Below are 24,897 nucleotides of genomic sequence, written 5' to 3' on the forward strand. Positions count from 1 at the left end.
TTTACTGACTTTTAGCTTGAAGCCGGTCCCAGGAGGATTTTGCGTTCCGCTCGCAATGCATTATGGGATGCTTGAGTATGAATAGTGTGCCCACTGTGCATACTTAAAAGATGTCCGGATATAGTATACATCCGGGTATTTCTTGTGTACTCAATCTTTCCATTCTATCTAATGTGAACGCACTACAAACTCATTTTGACGTCAGACTTAGTATGAGTAGTATGTTAGTATTAGTAGTATGTTAGTATGATTAGTATGTTAGTATGAGTAGTATGTTAGTATGAGTAGTACGTTAATGAGTAGTATGTTAGTATGAGTATTATGAGTTGTATGTCAGTATGAGTAATATGTTAGTATGAGTAGTATGTTAGTGCGAGTAGTATGTTAGTGCGAGTAGTATGTTAGTATGAGTAGTATGAGTAGTATGAGTAATATGTTAGTATGAGTAGTATGAGTAGTATATTAGTATGAGTAATATGTTAGTATGAGTAGTATGTTAGTATGAGTAGTATGTTAGTATGAGTTGTACGTTAGTATGAGTAGTATATTAGTATGAGTAATATGTTAGTATGATAGTATGAGTAGTATGTTAGTATGAGTAGTATGTTAGTATGAGTAGTACGTTAGTATGAGTAGTACGTTAGTATGAGTAGTATATTAGTATGAGTAATATGTTAGTATGAGTAGTATGAGTAGTATGTTAGTATGAGTGGTATGAGTAGTATGATAGTACGAGTAGTATGTTAGTATGAGTAGTATGTTAGTATGAGTAGTACGTTAGTATGAGTAGTATATTAGTATGAGTAATATGTTAGTATGAGTAGTATGTTAGTATGAGTGGTATGAGTAGTATGATAGTACGAGTAGTATGTTAGTATGAGTAGTATGTTAGTATGAGTAGTACGTTAGTATGAGTAGTATATTAGTATGAGTAATATGTTAGTATGAGTAGTATGTTAGTATGAGTGGTATGAGTAGTATGATAGTACGAGTAGTATGTTAGTATGAGTAGTATGTTAGTATGAGTAGTACGTTAGTATGAGTAGTATATTAGTATGAGTAATATGTTAGTATGAGTAGTATGAGTAGTATGTTAGTATGAGTGGTTTGAGTAGTATGATAGTACGAGTAGTATGTTAGTATGAGTAGTATGATAGTATGAGTAGTATGTTAGTATGAGTTGTACGTTAGTATGAGTAGTATATTAGTATGAGTAATACGTTAGTATGAGTAGTATGATAGTATGAGTAGTATGTTAGTATGAGTTGTACGTTAGTATGAGTAGTATATTAGTATGAGTAATATGTTAGTATGAGTAGTATGATAGTATGAGTAGTATGTTAGTATGAGTAGTATGTTAGTATGAGTAGTACGTTAGTATGAGTAGTATATTAGTATGAGTAATATGTTAGTATGAGTAGTATGATAGTATGAGTAGTATGTTAGTATGAGTTGTACGTTAGTATGAGTAGTATATTAGTATGAGTAATATGTTAGTATGAGTAGTATGTTAGTATGAGTTGTACGTTAGTATGAGTAGTATATTAGTATGAGTAATATGTTAGTATGAGTAGTATGTTAGTATGAGTAGTACGTTAGTATGAGTAGTATATTAGTATGAGTAATATGTTAGTATGAGTAGTATGTTAGTATGAGTGGTATGAGTAGTATGATAGTACGAGTAGTATGTTAGTATGAGTAGTATGTTAGTATGAGTAGTATAATAGTATGAGTAGTATGTTAGTATGAGTAGTATAATAGTACGAGTAGTATGTTAGTATGAGTAGTACGTTAGTATGAGTAGTACGTTAGTATGAGTAGTATAATAGTATGTTTGTATGAGTAGTATGTTAGTATGAGTAGTACGTTAGTATGAGTAGTATAATAGTACGTTTGTATGAGTAGTACGTTAGTATGAGTAGTACGTTAGTATGAGTAGTATAATAGTATGTTTGTATGAGTAGTACGTTAGTATGAGTAGTATAATAGTATGTTTGTATGAGTAGTACGTTAGTATGAGTAGTACGTTAGTATGAGTAGTATAATAGTATGTTTGTATGAGTAGTATGTTAGTATGAGTAGTACGTTAGTATGAGTAGTATAATAGTATGTTTGTATGAGTAGTACGTTAGTATGAGTAGTATAATAGTATGTTTGTATGAGTAGTACGTTAGTATGAGTAGTATAATAGTATGTTTGTATGAGTAGTATGTTAGTATGAGTAGTACGTTAGTATGAGTAGTATAATAGTACGTTTGTATGAGTAGTACGTTAGTATGAATAGTACGTTAGTATGAGTAGTACGTTAGTATGAGTAGTATAATAGTATGCCATTTCGAACACAGCCATTGTCTCAGGGTCAGATCTCAGGAGATGTTTTTGGTCAGTGTGGATTTACAGTATACTGTGGGTATTCAACATGTGTTTTATGAAGTGTTTTGAACATTTCTGTGTCTTTTCACAGAAGTATCTGTCTCAGCTGGCAGTAGACAGCCTGTCTGAAGCATTGAATGAAGCCCCCGCAGCACTGTGACACCAGCTTAACCCCAAACTCCAGCCCACTGAAGCAAAGATCTGTGTTTATGTGTGGTTTGTGCAAAACTGCACAGATAATGTGACACATGAAAGTTTGTCAATGTGGACAATGATTCATTACACACATTAGGATGTCAATGCCAGCTCTAATTGTTTTTAATGTACAAAGAATCAACATTCATTGAATAATATTTAATATTTTTAATAGAAATCTAATGTTTAAAATGTGAAAAAACTTGGAAATCTTGGTGAATCTGACTGATTTCCAAATTTAAATAATTCAGAGCATCATCAAATTGTATAATTCTTGTTTTAAATTGTCATCTTTTTATATTTGACAAAAATACTTGAAATATATATTTTGTTTTTTTGTTTTTCATCAGTGACCTGTGAGCTCAATAAGCTGCTATTAAACCTAAAAAGAAAAATCAAAAGCAAACAAATTATCATTTGGAGTGAATTTTATTTTATTTTTTTTTGCATCATTTGGTTCTTCTATTCTGTTTTTATAATTTAATTCATTTAATTTAATCTATAATGACACCACAGGAGGCCACATGGTGTGAATGACGTGTTTGGTTGCACTTTCAGCTCAGAGCCACTGTGTTCTTTCTCAGTTAAACGACTGAGGCAAACTCTCAGGATTATTGTACTTATTAGACAGTTTTCATAAATAAGATACTTAAATTTAAATGTTTATTTAACATCAAGATTGAAAAGTGTTTCATGTGCACTGTTGTCTGTTATATAAAGCTGTACATCACCGATGAATGAATAAATTATTTATTTTTTTCGTACAAATCTGCTGCATGTGACAAACTTTTACATATTCACCAATATAAAGGTGACCTTAAAGATCGACGCCTTTCACACTGGACCATGTGCGTAGTTTATCCAGTAAATATGAAGACTTTCATAATTTATCCAGTAAATATGAAGACCTTCATATTTACTGGGAGTTGTTTTATACGGGGTCGATTACATCAGGCTCTGTTTTTGTAAACTGTGAATACTAAACCTGTGATGTCAATGACATTTTGTCTCTGTTGTACTTTTCATATTTTTTTTGATTGCAAATAAAAGTGTTGCCAAAAATTTAATAATATAAAGCTTACTTGTTGGATTTTTTTTTTCGTATTTGATGATAATATTGTTATATGTTAATAACCCAGGTATGAACAGATCCTCTAGAATCTGTATATAAAACTTAATTTATGAACACATGAATACAAATATATTATAGTTCCTAATCTAATGTTATCTCTGTTTGATAACTATCGTTGCATTTCATAAAACTAAATTTACATTTAGACTTTTTGACACATTCTCTTATGTTTCATTTAAATTTTACCATCTTTTCACAATATAGTTTTTTTGTTGCAGTTTTTTTTTTTTTTAATTTAACAAAATTAAAGAATTTAGTCTTATTAGTAATAGTGATATTTTTTTAGGACTCACTACGGGTACAGAGATATGTTCTCTTCTGGAAAACTTTTGTTGACCATGCTCGCAACCAGATAAAAAAAAAAATTGTTAAAAAAAAACAACAACATGTAATTGCTTTCTTTCAGTTCACAGATGCACACATAAAATAGATCTAATAGTTTAGATCGTCATCTTGCTTGAATTTTTGTATTTAATTATTTTTTATATAGGCTAACCTTCAGAAAAGGGCAGCTTGGATTATTTATAATGTAGGTTTCATGGACCATACAAATTAAATTTCACAATGTAAACAGGAATCAACAACCAGGATAAAAGAAAAGGATAAATAAGAAATTAGAGAGGATAGATCTTTTGCAATTTGATGTAGTGTTAAATATATTAGTGCATATATATATAGGTTTAGTTTATTTGGCAGTGACCATGTACAAAAAACATTAAACATAGACTAAAGATGCTCTGAACCAGATATATATATATATATATATATATATATATATATATATATATATATACATTTTTTTTTTTTACCTCCATAAACACAATAATTTAGTTTAGAATATCAATCAATCTTTCATTTGTATAGTGCAAAATCATAACCTAATATATAATGTATATAATAATATAAGTGTGTTCTCACTCTCTGAACATTATTTAAGTGTCGAACAGTCTTTAATATTTATAATCAACCACAGATTATTGTTGATAATAAAAAGAAGATGAAAATGAAGTGTACGTAAGTAGAAGACGGATGCAGTTTCCCAACAATGCTGATGGGGGCGCCAGAAGCAGGACGAGCAGATTTTACAGAACGTCAGAGAAGAACAGTCCATGCTGCATTTTGATTGGCTCGTTGATTTTAAAACCCTTCCGATTCTCCGCCTATCGGAGGCAGGAATGTCAGACTAGTTGACGGTGTTGCTGGGTAGATAAAATAAAAACATCAGCGTCAGTGTCGGAGTTTGGAGCTGTGCCACTGCAGACGGTCAGTAACTGTATTTCATGTTGTTTTTTTTTAACCTTGAATGGAGCCATGTTGTATTTTAATGTAAATGGATACGTTAAAGTATCATTAAAATAGTATGACGCACATAAAAAGATGCTGACCGAGCTAATGGAGAGAGCAGTGTTCTGTTAATTCACTGACGTCGCTGCTTCGTTTACTGCGAAGTTATCGATTGTCGCAGCTGTATGTAGTTAAATAATCAACCTGTGGGTTTATGTCAACATTATAGCCGTTAGGATTACTATGTGTGCCTTTTTATTTATTTCTTTACCTTTAACAGCGAACATTATGCTAACGTAGCCTCTGTTTGTAAACAGTGGGGGCTTTGAATGAACTGGGGGAGGGTATGTGATACGTTATTATGGGGCTTGTCTGTCCATGGACATGTCAGATTAATCTTTTGTCTCTTGTCGCAGATATCCTTTGAGAGCTTGACTTTTCTCCCTTTTCTGTGAAATACTTCTTGATGTTAAGTATGGCAGCTGACTGTGCGGCTTGGCTGATCGCTAACCCTGTCGGTGAGTGATGCTCCACTAAATACTATAGATAATATTATAATGCAACATCAACACATTTAAAAAGCAACATCATCATCGTAAACAACAAACCTTGTTTACGTTCTCAGCCCTGCTGGCTTCCTGTCTCTGAGTTGGCACTTTTTATTGTTTAAACTGTATTTGTCACAAAACTCACAATCAGGTGAAATTTAAAATTCAATATCGTTGATATCTGGAGAGGTACACAAGTAATGATTAGGGGTGTCCCCATTTCCCCCTATTGGCCAATACCGATATATGTATACATACACATTTGTATTCACAAATTTGTAAAATGTGTATTCACAAATGCATACTCATGCATTTGTGTATGATACTACTCTCTACAACGAAGCAAGAAGCTCTTTAATCCATAAATCATTGACTCACTCTATAATATAGTGAAATTATTACACTATTAGGGGATTTTTTTTTTTTTTTTGCCTACCCCATAATGTAATAACAATGGAAAAAAGTATATACATTTTGATCTTGCTCATCTTGTTACATTATTGACTAGTTATTACATTTTTGGTTTTATTACTTATATATATATATATATATATATGGCCGTGGCTACAGGTAAGTTAAATGTATCTGTAGACTGCCAGTCTATGGATACGCAGCCTCCCTCATTGGCCAGTTTAGGTCACGTAATAAGTGCACGACGTGACTTAAAGTTCTGTAATTTGTATTTTAGCTTATATTTATTTTTAGCTACCATGCTAACCCTTTTATTTTAGCCCTAACTGTAACTCTATTCCTAAACTTAACCGTAACTTTAACTCTAACTCACTCCTTAACCCTAAAATGTTTATTTTTGTTGAATATATGGTTTTAAAGGTGGAATGTTAAAATGAGAAATAAAATTGTGAAATGTGGGATACGAACCCACGTTATTGGGGAGTGCAGCTCCTTAGACCACTCGGCTATCCTGGCACGGTGTTAAACACAGGCACATTGCACTTATGTAGAAAAGCTCCGGAAATGTACCTATAGTCCCGGGGGCTATGGATATATATATATATATATATATATATATATATATCAGTGGCGGATGCTTTAAGACTACAAGGGAACCTCAGCTTCCCCTAAAATCAGTGGTCAAATATGTAGTGTTGTGTGTACATTTCATTGACTAAATATATGACAGAACACATGTATGTTTAGTTCAGAATCAGCTTCTTATAACAGGAAACTGACAGCGTGACGTTCTTCATTCATTACCGCAGCGTCACAGTGTTAATAAACAGTGGTGAAGTTCAGCTTCAATTGACTTCAATGGGACAGGATTTAGGGGTTGATCCACTGCAGTCAAACTAGACGCTCATTGGATAAATGCTCGGTTATGACGCACTTAGTCCCGCCCATCGGACGCCGGGCTTCACAGGAGGTCTATGGAGCAGTGGGCTGGATCTGTCTGTTCCGGACGCTGGAATAATGGATGATGATTGGATGATCTGTCTCAGGCTAATTCAATTTTGATTGACAGCGAAATGAGCCAATCAGAGAGTATGACGTTGTAAGCACACAGGTGGAGTTTTCAAATATTTCAGTCCGTTTCTCTGTGTTGACACGGAGACTTTGCTGATCCTCTCATAGCGAATCAACTTCTGACAAACCTAGTGTCTGTTTTTGGTGTTTGTGGAGACTGTTACTGCTTGTGTTGTGAGACTTTTGACCAAACACTCACACTCCAGCGCGCAGCAGCTACGCGCGTGCGTGCGTGCGTGATAATCTACAAATAGTTGTTGACAACAAAATGTGAATTCTACTAGAATTCACATTTAAATAAACAGATACATTTTCTGAAGTAGGCAGAAAATGAGCTTCCCCTGCATGAAAGACCAGCAGCCGCCACTGATATATATATATATAACAATTTGGGTCTTGTTATATATCAGGCTCTAAAAAGGCCCTTGTAATACTCATTTTTCTGCTGATATTATCATAGGGGTGATTGATCACCTTTTTTGTTATCACATATGTAGAGCTACATACATGAAATTATTTCTCTGCATTTAACCCATCCCTGAGGAGCAGTGGGAAGCCACAGTGTAGCACCCGGGGAGCAGTTAGGGTTCGGGGTCTTGCTCGACATCCCACAGTGATGGCCCGGGTGAGATTTGAACTGGTGACCCTCCGATTACAAGCTCGCTTCCTTGAACACTAGGCCGCCACTGACCATTGGACTGAAATCAGATCTGGACACTCCTTATAATGAAGTAAACCCAAATGTTTCACAGATGCAACATGAAAGAATAAAAAACCTGTGTATGATTTTTTTTAAATTATTTTATTTTATTATTTTATTTTATTTTTTTAATGGATTCAACGATCGATTCTTTCAGCTTTAAAAACTGATTATTTTGCTCAGGTTCATGGGGTGCTGAAACACATCCTGGCCATTTAGGGTGCTGAACCTGCTGACTCTGCAATACTTACACTTCTTATCATTGTAACAACTGGAGAAAATCTACGAATAATAATCCTATTACACGACCACATACACTTAGGTCTTCTCAAAGCATTTAGCATCAGAAAAGAGGACAAGACCATGACACAAGCTGGCCTTGATTCTAAGAAGGGGAACCGTTTTCTCATTAGCCACAATTACAGAGTACAAAAGTGTGTGAAAGCACAGAATTAATGTAATATTAAAAGTTAATGTAATGTTGTTCATGACTGCATTGGCTATAGTTCTTAGTAATTGTCTATCCATCTTATGGCTTTCTCTAAATGTTGGCTAGAGCGAGACATTGCTACTTTTGCTGGACTGTATACAGGACTGACTACATCTTATGCTGGCTCCAGAAGTTCCTGGATTACAATTGAAACAAATGGCAATCAAATACAGAAAATTTACATGGATTCACCAGGAGCTAGAGACATGCGTACAACTCAAGGCCCAGGGGCCAAATCCAGCACAGTGGAGCATCAAACTCATCCTGCAGGAGAAAGTAAAAAATCACTTAGAAAAGATTAATGAAATTGTAACTTGAAATGACCAACTAATTCATTTGTAACTATCCTTCAAGTTCAATAAAACTCCTCAATATTTTCCAGTGTTCACAATTTTCCTGTGCCTGTATTACTTAACTGCAGTCATTTTTAATCCCAAATTGTAGAAATAACTCTAAAACCATGCAATTCCTCACATTTCTCTTTTCTGTAAAAGTGATCAATTTGGAAGTACAGTAGCTATTACATCTCAAGTAAAGTGGGTTTGATTGTCATATACTGTATATATATATTTTTTAACAAAGCACTAATAAAAGCACATTTTGAATGTGTTTTAGATCTCATGCTAATTCAGTCTCATCAGTGTCACGTTAGTATTCTAACTTGAGAATTAAAATCATAGACTTCCTTTGACATGTTTTAAATCCACCCCCTGTTATAACAATAATAACCAGTTATTGGGATTTTTTTCCAACGTATAACTAACATTTTCTTTGTAATCCAATAGAGGCCGAGGACCTGAGAGAATCCTTTGTGTCGGGTGAGGAAGACAATGGTGGGCATCTTCTTTCCAATAAAAACATCCATGAAATAAACGGCAACTGGTTGTCCTCGTCAAGTAACGGCATCCACGAAGCACGGCTCAAGGCCAAAGCTAAGAGGAGGCTGAGAAAGAACTCTTCCAGGGACTCAGGCAGGGGGGACTCCCTCAGCGACAATGGGGACGTGGCACGGGGGACGTTGGCTGCACCTACAAGTCCCAAAAGCAAGCTGCTCGACAGAAGGTCTCGCCTGGGGAAAGGCAGAGGTCTACCAAAGAAAGGTACCTTTCTGCAACTCAACAGCCAAGGGTTGTATTTAAACGGTTAACTTTTAGTTCTGATGAACATGCTTATAAAAGAAGGCTTGCTACAGAAGGTAGGTTCACTCTACCTAAAGCAAAGACTAATAAAATGAAAAGTACTGTAATGTACAAGGCCATGGTGAAATGGAATGCTCTTCCAAGACAAATTATTCAAGAAAATAACATTTAGATTTAAAAAAAAAAAATACTTATTGTTACTATTGATATAAATGTATATTGATAAACAACCAATCATCTGATGTTAAAAGCCAGATGTTGGAGGAATTGTTATTTGGAACTAGGTCCCACTGTATGAATGTTGTTTTGTTTTGTGAATTGTTTTAGTAGTTTGCTTTGTTGTGTAATTTTTTCTATGTAATTGTATACTGCATTCATAAGACAATTGTTTTGGGTGTGGACTCCAGGTAAAGTAGCATTAGTTATAGCCAAAGGTAATGGAGATCCAAAGAAAAAGAAAAAAAGGTAGAAAATATACATTTCTATCTTTCAAGAAAGCTGATGCCATATAAATACAAGAGTCATACTATTGCTTTTATTACTAATGGGAACAGGATTAATGAGATTAAGGTGTTTTTCCATATCTATGATTCTAAGCAAGGCTGTCACAAACTGTTTCTCACCTGTTGGCTCTTCATCTTTACACATTTAACTAACTAGTCAATAAACAAATGGCCCACTGCCCAGGAGCTGCTCATACTCATTTACATGTCCTCCTCTCTCTAGTTGCCATCTGTCCAGCCAAGTGTTATTACAGGCTAAAGTTGGGAGAAAAAAAGCTGTTATATAATTTACTTAGGCACTTACATAATGTATATGTTCTGTAGGAAATAGTTACTCATTTGAGATCTCACATAAAGTTTAGGAATGGCCGGATGGGTTTGTTGAATATTTTAATTATTTTTAGTTTGTTGCATGAAATGGTGAACTATCGTTACTCGTGGAGGGTCCTGAAAATGTTGCATAAGGGATAAATGCTGTTTGTTCCTTTTAAATCAAGCGGAAGTAAGACCAGAAGGAGCAACACCTTCCACTGGTACACTGCTTCCTCACTGCAGGCTTTCTTTGCTAAGCATAATGTGCCCACTTGTGCATCCCTGCGGACTGCATTAAAACGAAACACTTCCAATGAGCAGCGGTCCAGCTGCACGTCTGAATTCTCTTGGCACAGAACAACATTACGTAACCAAACTGCTACACCAATGAAGCCCTGTAATTTCAGCTCTGAGCCTATTGTATAACACATTACAGGTTTAAGGGACTATTTAGATCTGCTTGCAGAATCTCTGCTGGATGTGAGTCAGAGAACACAATGTTTTAAATGTTGTAGTGGGCTGAGTTCTCACAGCAAATGTGAGCTGAGCTAACTATAGTCAGACATCACATGGCAGCGACTGGGTGGGACTAATGGAGGTTTTACAGTGGGTCTCAAAAGCTGCTTTGGTCTGGGACTTTGTCAACTGTCTGCTGGCCCCCCAACAGATGTTAAATGTGTCTGTGAGAGGATGGAGTTAAATCAACATGTTAGGAGCGGGTTTAGAGCTTAAAGTCTGCTCCTAAGTATTCATGCCATTAGGGAATCAGAACTGGGTCACTGGGTTAATTTAAAATTATGGTTTTAAAGAAATCTATATTGTACAAGGTCTTATTATATTAACTCTGCCAAGGAGGTAATATCATATTGTGGAATTTAAAAAATGTAAACATTTTAAAAAATTAATATCTTGATTCTTAATTGTCAGATCTTTCTGAAAGTTGGCTCCGTTATGTCAGATTGGTTTCATCAGAGTTTCATCCGAATTGGATCTGGATTGCACTTTTTATCGCAATTTGTTAACACAATGGGGGTGTCCATACATTTGTACCTACTGTTTTGTTTATGATGAGGATAGAAATGTCTTCCAAGCCTTTAAAGTGTGAATGTTCATGGTGCCAAAGTCACTGATGCAGATAACTGCTCATATCTGGCAAAGAAGAGATTTGGCGTTTGGTGGAGGTTTTTGTCTTTGACTGCTCTTGTTCATTAGTAACTTTTATTATAAACTGGAAAAAATTGTGAATTGCTACCCTTTAAACCATGCTTCAGTGTCACTTCCTCATTTAAAGAAATAGCAACACAGCATTGTTGGTCCCAGGAGGAACAAAACATTCAGTGTGTGAGGTAGAGTAGATTAGATCATGGTTTGCACAAAAAAACATGAAACTGCTGAAACCGCTAAAGCCTTTTGTTTAAAGTGTAAGTCCACCCTAAAATCACTTTTTTTCTGCTGAATACATGATTAGGTATATGAAGTAATGTAGAGTATTTTTTATTCATCCCGCAGTGGGGAAATTGACTGACATAACAGCACAATAAAAAGTTCAATTAAAAAAAACAGAAGGCAACACACAAAAAAACCCGAAAGATACCCGAAAAATAGTGCTATAAAGATAAAATAAACAATACAATAATAGAATCTATACATTAGTAGAAATAGAAAAATATATCTAAAAAGAAAAGGATACAGATACTGTACATATTAATACCCAAATACACACGCACTCAGCAGAAAAAGGTGGGTTTGGGGTTTAGTTACTCTTTAAAGAGAGTACTGACACTTTTTTGCTTCAAGTGTAACTATACCCTGAGGTTTAGGCTGGAAATGAAAAAAAATACCTTGATTATGGGACACGCGCTGTCAAATTATTGTAAAATTGCCAAGAACAATCAATGCTGAAGGAAATGAAAATAAAGATGAATTTGAATCTGAGATGTATTTTGTGTGGTGAATTGAGAGACTGTCATTTGTGTTTTTGAGATTTTAACCCTTTGAATAGAATTAGTCTAAAGTTAGTTTAGTGACTCTTTTTTTATTTATTTTTTTCCCATATAATTCTGAACTCTTGTTTTTGCTTTGAAAATATTCCTTAATTTTGAGGATGTCATTGGGAGAGACTGAAATTTCACTAAAGTTTTTAGAGCTACTCCTGTTGAGTGTAAGACGTGTGTAATAACGTACGTGACCTTTGTGTGCAGGTGGAGCAGGTGGAAAGGGTGTATGGGGCAGATCTGGTGAGGTCTACGAACCAGAGCAAGTCGACGAGAAAGACCCAAACTATGATGAAGCTCAGGTAAGCATGCATAGCATCATTTGAAACAAACTGAAAAGAATTGGGCAATGTAACATTCAGTGAGTTGGGATGATATTCAATAGTTATGTCTGGTAAACACAAGCTTGAGAATTTCTTTGTGTCTTGACAGGAAAACTGTGTGTATGAGACTGTGGTTCCTCCGCTGGATGAGAGGGACTTTGAAAAGACTGTTACTCCCATAGTGCAAGAGTACTTTGAACATGGAGACACTAATGAAGTCGCTGTAAGTGCATAAAAGTGTGAAAACATTAGGAAGCAAAAGCCATACTACTACTACCACTAGGGATGTTCTGATTGGATGACCAGTATTGGATCAGGGTTGATTTTAGTGATTTATTTTTTAAATTGAGATGTTTGCAATCAGGAAGTGGATCCAATCAATCAGCTCGTCAATTTAAATAACAGCTACTGTGAACTGAGCAGCACAGAAATGCAAGTATGAAATCTGGGAAAATGAAATTGAGATCAGCAGATACACGCAAGCAAACAATCTCATCTGGATCTGGGACAAAAAATGAGGATTGCTCCATCCCTAGTTTAAACCTAAAATGCGAATGAGATAGATGCTCCTTTAACACGTCATGTACAGTGGCAAGTGTCGATGTCTGTTTCCAGGAGTTACTTGCAGAGCTAAACTTGGGCCCCATGCGGAGCGAGGTGCCCACTCTTGCTGTGTCTATGGCCCTGGAGGCCAAAGCCAGCCAGAGGGAGCTCACCTCCAGGCTGCTGGCCGACCTGTGTGGACCCATTCTGTCCTACAGGGACATGGAAAACTCCTTCGATAAACTGCTCCGAGAGCTGCCTGATCTGGTCCTGGACACCCCAGGAGCCTCTCAGGTATTAATACGGCATAATCACTTTTCAGTTTTAAAGAAGTCCTTTCCCAAATTAAAAAAAAAAGAAAATGTTATGAATTTCTGTTTTTAAGAATATTTGGTAACACTTGAAGTTTTTTTTACATAAAAGCTGACATTATTCTGTCATGACATGACACCTGTCATTAGCATGAATAAGGTATCACGAAGGCTGTCATTAAGGGTTGTTCGTCGTTACCCTAACCCCTAACCTTAACCATAACAATGACCCTAACCCAGGGGTGTCAAACTCACTTTGGTCTTGGGGCCGCATACAACTTAATCGGATCTCAAGGGGGCCAGACTAGTAAACTCATTCCAAAATTACATAGAACTAACAATAAGTCGACTTTTTTTTTGTATTAGTAAGTAAGTAAGTAAGTAAAGTTTATTTATATAGCGCTTTTTTCAGACCAGGGTCACAAAGTGCTTCACAATTTACAGTTCAGTGCAAAGAAGAAGAAGTAAATTATAAAAATCTTTATATGAAATTAATTGTCCCTTTTACTAAATATATTATGAACAACCTAAGAGTTTTTAAGAAAAGTATGTGCAATTTTAACAACACTTTTACTCACTTTAACATTTATTCAAGTGCATTATGCATAAAAACTGATCAGTGATTGTACAATGTTGCAAAACATTTATTCACAGTTTTGTGGAACTTAAACACACTGTCCTGCATGTTAAAATACATCAAACACATACAAATTTAGAAATGATTTAAAATCCATTTTCCACATCTGGGAAGCAATTCTGAACATATGAACTGACTCCACACACTTGAAATCTTAAGTGGCAGCTGTTTTAAACAGACATTTGATAAAGTAAATTTGTCCCCTTCCTTGTTAATATAAAATAAAATGTATACATGTAAAAAAAACTCACATACATAACATATATGGCATGCATAAGAAATAATATTTTACTTAACAAAACTCTCCTGTTGTAAATCTGTTACTGACTAGCACTGACTTTCACAGCAATTACAACAGCAAATATTCAAAGCTGTTTATTTTTATAGTGCAAAGCAGCATTCCATAGGATGTAGTGTTGCTCAGTATTTGCCCCTGACACTTGGCATCTTTTAGCCTGCACAAGTGCATCAATATCAGGCTTCATGTCCTGAGAAGCAGCCAGTTTCAGAATCTCATTTAAGTGCTTATGTGTGAGCTTTGAGCGAAGCTTTGTTTTATTAATGTTCATTACTGAGAAGACCTGCTCACAAAGGTAGGTAGTCCCAAACATGGACAACATTTTTGCAGCCAGTGCTGTCAATTTAGGATAGCCTGGTAGGAGATACTTGTAAAATGTGTCCAAGCCCACAGAAGCAAATGTGTCCTTCAATTCTACATCACACTGCAAATCAATGATTTCAAGTTGCATGTCAATGGGCACATCAGAAGCTCTGACTGTGAATGGTGAGCGAAAAACTGCAAATTCTGTCTCAAGTTCGCTAAAGACCTGAAATCGCTTCTCAAACTCCCCCAGCAACCCTGAAATCTTGTCTTTGTACTGTGTCACGTCAGGGTTAACGCTTGCTGCGCACACATCTCTGAGACAGGGAAAATGAGCAGCGTCACCGCTTGCCATCTGCGTCTCCCATAACGCGAGCTTTAACTTGAATGCACGTATGCTGTCATAATACTGTTACAATTTTTTTGCGTCCTTGCAACATTTTGTTCAGATTATTCAAGTGCTCTGTAATATCAACCATAAATGCAAGGTCCTGCAGCCAAAGTGGGCACTGTAATTCCTTAACAGGTTTTCCTTTTTTCACCATGAATTGTCCGATTTCCCCACGTAGATCAAAGAAGCGCTTCAGCACAGCACCTCTGCTTAACCATCTTACTTCAGTGTGGTATGGCAGACCATGGGTAATGTTACAGTCACTGAGAAAGCTGTCAAACTGACGATGATTGAGACCTCTGGCTCGGATGAAATTAACAGTTCGGACAACCACCTCCATGACGTGATCCATTTTTAGCGACTTGCAACATAATGCCTCCTGATGCAAAATGCAATGAAATGTCCAAAAATTACCTCCTCCGTTTGCGGCTTGTACTTTCTCTCTGAACTTTGTCACAACACCTGCCTTTTTCCCGATCATTGACGGTGCACCATCAGTAGCCAGGCTTACGGCGCGGGACCAGTCCACCCCGACTCTGTCCAGCGCTCCAACAACGGAGCGGAAAATGTCCTCAGCTGTTGTGGTGTCGGTCATAGGCACCAACTCGAGAAACTCTTCAGTGACAGTCAAAGTCTCGTCAACTCCACGAATGAATATGGCCAGTTGAGAGACGTCCGTAATATCAGTACTCTCATCAATTGCAATAGAAAATGCCAGAAATGACTCCCCTTTGCGTTTCAGTTGGCTGTCCAAATCTGCCGATAGTTCCGAAATCCTGTCTGCCACGGTATTTCTCGTCAAGCTAATATTGGCAAAAGCTTGTCGCTTCTCAGGACACACAATTTCGGCAGCCTTCAGCATACAGTTTTTGAGGAACTCCCCGTCACAGTACGGCTTTGACGCTAATGCTATTTGGCTAGCAATTACGTAGCTGGCTTTCACCGCAGCATCACTGACCTCTCGGCTCCGGGTGAAAACGGATTGCTGTTTCCTCAGACCCACCAGCATTTCATTTACCTTCTGTTTTCTCAGTTCTCCGTGCAAGGTGTTGTATTTTTCACCATGCTGAGTTTCATAGTGGCGCCGAATATTGTATTCCTTAAGCACCGAAACTTGCTGCATGCACACCAGGCACACGGGTTTCCCATTCACCTCCGTGAACATATAGGAAGAGGTCCATTTTTCTTGAAAAATCCGACACTCTGTGTCCACTTTTCTTTTTTTTGACAAAGACATTTCACTGAAGAGGGTGCCAGGGTCAACAGAAAAAGCGGGTAAAGCGATAGAACTGACTGTCACACAGCGCACCTAGCGGACAATATAGGAACTGCAAATTTTAAAGAAAATGAAGTTTATTCTTCTTTAATAATGCAGATTTATCCCGCGGGCCGGACTGAACCCACTGGCGGGCCGGTTCCGGCCCACGGGCCGTACGTTTGACACCCCTGCCCTAACCCTTACCCAAACCCTGACCCTACTTAACCCCACTAGGTCCTTCCACCTAACCAAAAAATGCTAACATAGCTCCAAAGGTGTCATAATTTACTGAACAACACCTGATGGCCGCCTTCATGACACCTTATTCATGCTAATGACAGCATAATGTCAGCCGTATGTGTAAAACTTCAAGTAAAGTGTTACCAAATATTTTTTATATGATCATTTCAAAAGTCTAACTACAATTGTAGCGTGTTCCAAAGCAGGGAATGTACACTTACACAGGTCTCTGCTTTGATGAGCTACTGTGGGACACACCGTGTGTGTTTGAGCTGTTTTTTTTCAGCCTGTACAGACATGAGACCTCTGGCTATTGTCTGCCTGAGCTTGAAAATGCAAGCTCAGCAAAGAACACTGAATAACCCCCTCCCCGTCTGTCACTGCTTCCATAGTCCCATTTGTTTTCCCTGCTCGTTTCTGTTCCACTCTCTCTACTCTCTTTCCATTAGGGGCGACATTATGCCTCCGCCCTGCCCCCACTGTTGTTCTTCACTGTTGACTTTGACCCTTATTCTTTCTCCATCTTTACTTTGCCACCCTGCCTAATCACAGTAAAAGCGCAGCAGCAGAAACGACTTCTTGTCTGAACTGGAACAAAAAGGCAGATCTCTCATTTTCCCAAGTCATGCACTGACACCACTGTAAACAGCCTGTGCTGCTTAGCCCTTTGTCATCCAGCTGTCCTCTTATTGCTTTTGTGTGGTCTCCAAACTTAACACTGAGGGTGGTGATTTTCTTGATTATTGATGACTGAATGTTTGTCGACTCAAAGAGGAACCTATGAAGAGTTTTGGGGAACTGTGCTCTGAACAACATAATGTTGACTTTGAGTAGTGATTTACACTTCTTTTTTTTTTTACTTGCCGTTTTGTTTTGTTTTTTTGCTCATCTTCCAGTTTGTTGGCCAATTCATTGCACGTGCCGTGAGTGACCGAATATTGTCCAAGAGCTACATTGAAAGCTACAAAGGCAGAGTTGACTGTAAACATACCAGGTACTGTGCAGCTCTAGTGACAAATATACTTTTATTTTTTTTGATCTGTGCTAATTTCTCATAGTTTGATCTCTTAGAAAATATAAATAAAAAGAGAATAATATCTCCTCTGGAGTGTGTGCAACTTGTCATGAGATGTGTACAAATTAAACAATATCCCCAGTGGAGTTGGTTTTTTTCTTGCATGACATCATTTGTAATTTTGTTCTCAGGGCAGCCCTTGACCGAGCAGCTGTGCTCCTTAAGATGAGCCTTGGTGGTCTTCGCATAGACAACCATTGGGGGACAGGGGGTGGTCAGAGACCTGTCACTCAGCTTGTCAAAGAGGTACACACCACACACGAGTTCTTACATCAGCTTCTAAAAACTCTAAAAACAACCTAATGGAACGCATATTATAAATGATTAACAACAGCTTTGATCGCGTGCAGTGGGAAGGGATTTGCCTTAATGTTGAAAAACAAACTTAAACTGGTAGATTAATAGTATGAGCAAAGCCCTTGACCCCTTTCCTGCACTGTGGCTGCTCACTGGCTATCGGTAAGATGCAAAAAACTCATTTAATTTCCACATGTAAACCTGTACCTAATCAATTACCCAATGAAGTCTCTTTTTAGTACAAGTATCAAGTGGTTGATCTGCCTGTTGATGATGAGAAAAGTGTTTATACATACCCTACCGATCACAAGTTTTAGAACACTTTTTCCAGTTTTTTACTGAAAATTGTTCAGTTTATTGTGTCATTGCTCACTGAAATGAAAGCATAGAATACAAAAGCAATTTGAGTTGAAAAAGAAATGATGGAATCCATGAATAATACTGTTAACCTGATACTCATGAGGGTCTGGTACCACAGTGTGTTCTAACACTGCTTTTATGCAGACAGAGGGGGTTGGAAGTAACCAAGAAAAGTTGGAAAAGTTGTTAACCCACTTTGTGTTCCCTGAAAAAGTCCTATTTGTATAATTCTGAATTGTACATTATTTTTCAGTTTTGGGAAACCTAACCTTTTTTTAACCTCTGACTGTTCAGTACTTACCTTTGTACCATTTCAAGCTATTCATTGACTTGCACAACTTGAATTTCAATAAAAACTTTTGACAGCTAGTGTATATTTTTTTAAAAAGAAGAAAAATGTTATTGTGGTCATTTACATTAGTTAAAACTAATAAAAGTGAAAAATATAACAAAGAAATAATAATCTGAATGTATGATGATGATGATCTATAAGGGTAGGAAAAAATATTAATTTACCATAATTTGTGATTACATGTTTTATGGTGACTGACAAATCTTCATTTCTCCCCAGAATTACAGAATACATATTAATGTTTATTAATATGTATTAATACATAGATATTATACATAAAAATGTATAATATACAGAAAATTGTTTTTTTTTTTAAATCAATGTCTGCATATGTGGTCATTGGTTAACACTACACTTAGTGTAGCAATTATAATTGTAACTATCAAATCGCAATATAAATCTAATCTGCACCCAAGCATGGTGATTAAAATAACCGGGACAAAAACATATCATTACACGCAGCGCTAAAGATACTTAATAATAACAGACGTTTGGAAATTATTTTTAACCACACTAGTAAAGTTGGTCTCAACGTAAGTGTTAAAATAAGGTGTGTCCAGTTTTAACAAGATGATAGAAGCTTGCTTTGCTTTCAGATGTCATGTATTATTTTTCCAGAATTATCTTATTTTGACATTAACATGCACCAAGAAAGGGAGGAACATTTAATTTAAACATTTCATAAATTATTCATCATAACTCTTGTGCATGAATTTAGTATATTATTTAAACTCTGCACTTTTGATAAATATTAAGACTCTGCTAGGCTGAAAAAAGTCAAATTGTTGAAGAAACCTTTTGTTGAAGTTGTGCAAAACTTGTATGGCATCACATAAATGTCCTGCGCAGCTTGATTACTTGATATTTATTTTCTGTTAAACCACAATGAATAAATGTATTCAAAATCACAAGTTATTGTATTCATTTTTTTTTCTCACCACTGTATTTTTTTAAATTCACCTAATATCCTAAATATTTCTCCCCCACAGATGAACCTGCTGCTGAAGGAGTACATCCTATCTGGAGACACCAAGGAGGCTGAGAGATGTCTACGAGAACTAGAAGTTCCTCATTTCCACCACGAGTTTGTTTATGAGGTAATGGGGTCACATCAGAGAGAGCAAATAAAAAACAAACTAACGCACATATGATCTAATGATCAAGATATTTTGTGCTGAAGTTGCTCGTGATTAACTGCAAGTTTACATTCAAACAGAAATATTTTAAATTCATTGCCAATCTTCCTAAAAACCTTTCTTCATTGATAATAAAGACCATAAACACTAAACAAAATGCAAAGAAAAAATAATAAGAAGCCTAAAAAAAATGTAGCAGAAACAAAAAGAGCATTCAATTATTTGACTGCATTAGATATGAAACTAAATGTGAAGTGGAACTGAAGTGCAAAAATAATGATTTACGTCGGCATGTGAAGTGAAGCGGAACCATAAAGAAACTTTCATGAGCTGAGAAATATGGATACATTTGTGACAAGGACCACAGTAGTGTGCGTGCCAGCACCCTCACACAAGATAGAGGCCGAGTCATCAAAAAAGAAAATATAAAAGCTATCTTTGTCCTGGATTCACGGCGTCAGCGTTTTTTTAAAGCTTTTTGGCACAGATTGCAAACAATGTTTTTTATTTCCTTTATTTTTGACTACTGCACTTTTACATTTGTTTTTTTTTTTTTATGCAGGTAATTAGTTTAATTTAGTTTGTGATTTTTGATTTATTGTGATGTTGCTTGTTCCCTGTTAGTTCAATAGATTAGAAAATGTGTTATTTGTGCAAAGTGGGGAACACCCCAAAAAGGTTGAGAACCACAGTGTTACACAGTGTCATTTAAATATTGTAGGATGACGACTGCAACAAAACATCACCAGTATGTTTGAACTGTTGGAATTAATGTGGGGGGGTTTCAGTAAAAACATGCCAACTCTGTAAGGAGAAGTGAGCTAAAGGCATAGGCATGCAGAGTTAAAGCAATGACGCCTTCTTGTGATGGTTTAGGTCTACACAGTGTTAATGGGAAGCCTCTGCTTGTCCACTCAGGCTATTGTGATGGTGCTGGAGTCCAAAGGGATGAAAACATTCAACATGGTTCTGCAGCTCCTCAAGTCGTTGTCTGCCTCCTCCATCATCACTGTGGACCAAATGAGAAGGGTATGCTGCCACCTGGTGTCACTCGTCTTCATTTTCCCCTCCTGTCACTGCATTTTAAATATACTTCTTTTCTTATTCATGACAGGGCTATGAAAGGGTTTATATGGACATTGCAGAAATCAACATAGATGTCCCCCGTGCATATTTCATACTGGAGCAAATTGTTGACAAGAGCTTCAGCATGGATATTATAGGTGTCACCATAAGAGATCTCTGTCCCTGTCGGTGAGTACACAGGTTTTTTTTAACCAGGGTACACGGCACGCGTAAGGATTTTCTTAATCTGAAGAGATGTTTCTTCTATTACAGAGCCCACATATGATGATAGAAATCAGGCATAGAACAGTTTTGACCGTACTGTACAAATCACACCACACACACCCTATCTGTCCCACCACTGATCTTTCTCCAAGGGAGAGAGCTCACATGATCAAATGAGATCTAACAACATGATCAAATGAGATCTAACAACATGATCAAATGAGATCTAACACCATGATCAGATGAGATCGAACAACATGATCAGATGAGATCTAACAACATGATCAGATGAGATCTAACACCATGATCAAATGAGATCTAACACCATGATCAAATGATATCTAACACCATGATCAGATGAGATCTAACAACATGATCAGATGTGATCTAACAACATGATCAGATGAGATCTAACAACATGATCAGATGAGATCTAACAACATGATCAGATGTGATCTAACAACATGATCAGATGTGATCTAACAACATGATCAGATGAGATCTAACAACATGATCAGATGAGATCTAACAACATGATCAGATGTGATCTAACAACATGATCAGATGAGATCTAACAACATGATCAGATGAGTTCTAACAACATGATCAGATGAGATCTAACACCATGATCAAATGAGATCTAACAACATGATCAGATGAGATCTAACAACATGATCAAATGAGATCTAACACCATGATCAGATGAGATCTAACACCATGATCAGATGAGATCTAACACCATGATCAGATGAGATCTAACACCATGATCAAATGAGATCTAACAACATGATCAGATGAGATCTAACAACATGATCAGATGAGATCTAACAACATGATCAGATGAGATCTAACAACATGATCAAATGAGATCTAACAACATGATCAAATGAGATCTAACAACATGATCAAATGAGATCTAACAACATGATCAGATGAGATCTAACACCATGATCAAATGAGATCTAACACCATGATCAAATGAGATCTAACAACATGATCAAATGAGATCTAACAACATGATCAAATGAGATCTAACAACATGATCAAATGAGATCTAACACCATGATCAGATGAGATCTACCAACATGATCAGATGAGATCTACCAACATGATCAGATGAGATCTAACAACATGATCAAATGAGATCTAACAACATGATCAAATGAGATCTAACAACATGATCAAATGAGATCTAACAACATGATCCAAACACTGCATTTCAAGCAACTCCAAACTCTGGATTTTCTGAAGTCTTACTTGAAAAAGTGACTTGGAACGCCGAAAGTCAGAGCACCTACTCTGTAAAATTGGGAAAAAAATGTAATATAGCGGTCAGCCACATTTGAGAAAGTTCAACATGCTGCTGCTGAACTTGGAGGTCGGATTTTTTAAACTCAGAAATGCAGAGTTCCAAGTTGCCTTGAATGCAGCATTACGTGTTTCTCAACAAGTTTAATATTTAACATTGACGTCCCCGACCTGTATTAGAGCCAATTATTGGGATAAATTCATTCTTAACAAACCTCAGACCACAGGATAATCTTATTGGATAATAAGGGTGTAAGAAAAAATCAGTTCAGCGATATATGTTGATATTTGTATTGATCCAAAAAATGTCCAAATTGATTTGAAAAAAAATTTAATCATGTTTTTTAACGAAAATAATTGTGCTAACATATGCATAGCACGTAAACACCCGGACACCAGGTGTCAGTGAACCACATCAGACCTTGTTAAACTACCTCACTCCTCAATGCATTTTAGCTGGAAGTTGATTTTACTTTATTTTCATAAAACATACTGGGCACTTTTATACATGCATGTGGTTCCTTTTTTTTAAGAACTTAACAGAATCATAATCTGTTATAGAAGCAAGAGTTAAATGTTTTGTTTTTCATATTTGTACTTGAATTACAGTTAGCTTCCGTTTACTTGTTCTTGCTAATTAAAAAAAAAAATGAAAGAAATTGTATTTCATGGCATTTTGTACTTGTAAAGGTGGAATTGGTATTTATGTGTGTGATATCACAATGTACCATATTTTCCAGGCTATTGAACACACCACTGTATTGGCTGCATTCCAACTATTTATCAATTTTTTGAGAAAAAAATCACGTAAAGGCCGCTCCGTGATATAGGCCGCATCCCATTGGCTGATGAGGGTGCTCTTCAAATGACTCGGCCAATCAGAATGGGCAGGTAGGCGGGCTGCAGTACTCCCGTTAACTGCGGTATTCTGATCAGTCACTGCCCCGCCTTTGCATATCAGTCCACGTTTTACCATCTCTCCGTCCGCTCCCGTGCACCATCGTTGACACGATCGCGTCTGAACAAACTGTTCGTAACGTGGTTATTTGGCAAAGTTATGCTGTTTATTTCTATCATTAACCGGCTGATTTTTACTTTATCCAGAGTGTTTCAGCGCTCTCTCTCTCTCTCCGTGTGTGTGTGTGTCAGTTACATCAGCTGTCAACCTAGCCGTGTGTGGGATCACACCTAACACAGTGATTTGACAACTTTTATGCCGTTTATTATTAACTTCTATTAAAAACTGGCTGAGATCACCGACATGTTTAACCTTATTGTACTTTTTATACGCTCTTTCTACCATAAATGCATACAAGCGGTACTGCTCCACAAACTTCAATTTATTACCAGTATTTGTTTTTTATTTAATTAAACAATCAGCAATCTTATTTTATATATAAATAAAAACAAGTATTGTATGTATATCATATGGTTTAGTATTGTAATATATTGTATAGTGAATCGTATCGTCAAATTCATGGCAATGCAAACCCCTCATTAGATAACCTTATAACATCCAAAATAATCTGTCATCTGCCTTCCAAAAATCGAGTCAAAAACAGTCTGATTGTCTTTGTGTGTGTACCGGGCTTTAGGTGCCTTCTCTGGCCATGCATTTCTCTGTTTTTGGTTTTTGTTTATCTTAGTTGTTTGTGTTGTTGTCCTCAGGGGCCGTAAGAGGTTCGTCAGCGAGGGAGATGGTGGCGTAGTTAAAATGGAAAGCTACTGAGGAGAACCGTTTGTGTGCCAGATATCCAGGAAACAAGAAGACAAAGCTACTTTTTTTATCTATTCATTTTTCAACAGTAGTTAGAACGAGTTCTCATATTTTTAACAGTGAAAGAAATGTAAGTTTCTGAAACTGAGATGGAGTACAGGGGGATAGAACAGCACTTTTTATTGAAACTGAAGTTGGTCACTTATCTCAAGGCGTTTCAACTTAAAAACATTGACATAAGCTAGCCCTTAAAGTGCCACACACACCTCCCAGTGTCAGTCATTCCATGTCTTGCTTCGTAAAATATTTTTGTGTGTTCACTGCCACTACTTTTTGTGTTTTCTAGAAAGCAGTGTTTGTACAGAGATGACAGATATTTGTGTTAAAAGCTTTATAAGAAAAAAAAAAAAAAAGTGGGGGCATGTTTGTTTAATGCATCAGTGGTTTCCAAAACTAGCTGCTCTTTCTATGCTGTACCTGAGTTTTTTGCTTGGAATCAAAGATGTCCTTCAGAAGGTGTTGTGACCTGAGTTAGTATAATACTAAAATAAACACCAGTCAGGTAACAAATAATGTGTTGGTTTTTAATTTTCTACAAAACACTTGTGCGTAGACTTACAGCTATTTGATTTACAGTAACATGAATGTATCTGTTTAACAAAGGTACCATACCATCCAAACACACAGTTAAACCCAGGTTGTGTTTAGGGTAAAAATCTCTCAGTGAAACAGTTGCTATTTTTTTTTCTTTGTGAAGAAAAGATTCCTGATTCAGTACAGGGAACATTACTGGACATGTTGGGGTAGTGACGTGTCATGCACTCAATAATGATCTAAGACAGGACTCAGGGTACAATCTGCCACTAGAGGGACCTCTACTGTGTTTGCTTTTTCCCTGCCAGCTCT

At 36.6% G+C, this 24,897-nt stretch overlaps 2 protein-coding genes across 4 annotated transcripts in view; both read left to right on the forward strand.

Annotated features, from left to right (window-relative positions):
- Positions 1-3,644, forward strand: part of rbm20 (RNA binding motif protein 20) — a 68,622-nt gene extending 64,978 nt beyond the window's left edge. For both annotated transcript variants that reach the window (XM_028458643.1, XM_028458653.1), the window contains exon 14: positions 2,465-3,644. In XM_028458643.1, coding sequence (XP_028314444.1) covers positions 2,465-2,533 — 69 coding nt within the window. In that variant the 3' untranslated portion in view covers positions 2,534-3,644. The remainder of the gene's footprint in view (positions 1-2,464) is intronic.
- A 1,214-nt stretch (positions 3,645-4,858) lies between these two features.
- Positions 4,859-24,596, forward strand: pdcd4b (programmed cell death 4b). 2 transcript variants are annotated; one of them, XM_028448106.1, is made up of 12 exons: positions 4,859-4,963; positions 5,401-5,502; positions 8,990-9,304; positions 12,360-12,454; positions 12,585-12,698; positions 13,091-13,312; positions 17,353-17,450; positions 17,663-17,777; positions 19,530-19,637; positions 20,595-20,705; positions 20,791-20,930; positions 23,943-24,596. In XM_028448106.1, exons 2-12 carry the CDS (start codon positions 5,451-5,453, stop codon positions 24,001-24,003), a joined length of 1,431 nt encoding a protein of 476 aa, XP_028303907.1. In that variant the 5' UTR covers positions 4,859-4,963; positions 5,401-5,450; the 3' UTR covers positions 24,004-24,596. The 2 variants fall into 2 exon arrangements, with proteins under 2 accessions (XP_028303907.1, XP_028303981.1); XM_028448180.1 differs by lacking the exon at positions 23,943-24,596 and adding an exon at positions 21,015-21,911.
- The last annotated feature ends 301 nt before the right edge of the window (positions 24,597-24,897 follow it).

The sequence above is a fragment of the Gouania willdenowi genome, chromosome 1 (assembly GCF_900634775.1).
Source record: "Gouania willdenowi chromosome 1, fGouWil2.1, whole genome shotgun sequence".
NCBI lineage: Eukaryota > Metazoa > Chordata > Actinopteri > Blenniiformes > Gobiesocidae > Gouania > Gouania willdenowi.

Excerpts from the sequence above, each read along its gene's own strand:
- pdcd4b (XM_028448106.1), top strand. The coding sequence starts at position 5,451 with ATGTTAAGTATGGCAGCTGACTGTGCGGCTTGGCTGATCGCTAACCCT. Across the intron at positions 19,638-20,594 it reads ACCACGAGTTTGTTTATGAG|GCTATTGTGATGGTGCTGGA; the intron begins GTAATGGGGTCA and ends TTGTCCACTCAG. Across the intron at positions 20,706-20,790 it reads CTGTGGACCAAATGAGAAGG|GGCTATGAAAGGGTTTATAT; the intron begins GTATGCTGCCAC and ends TATTCATGACAG.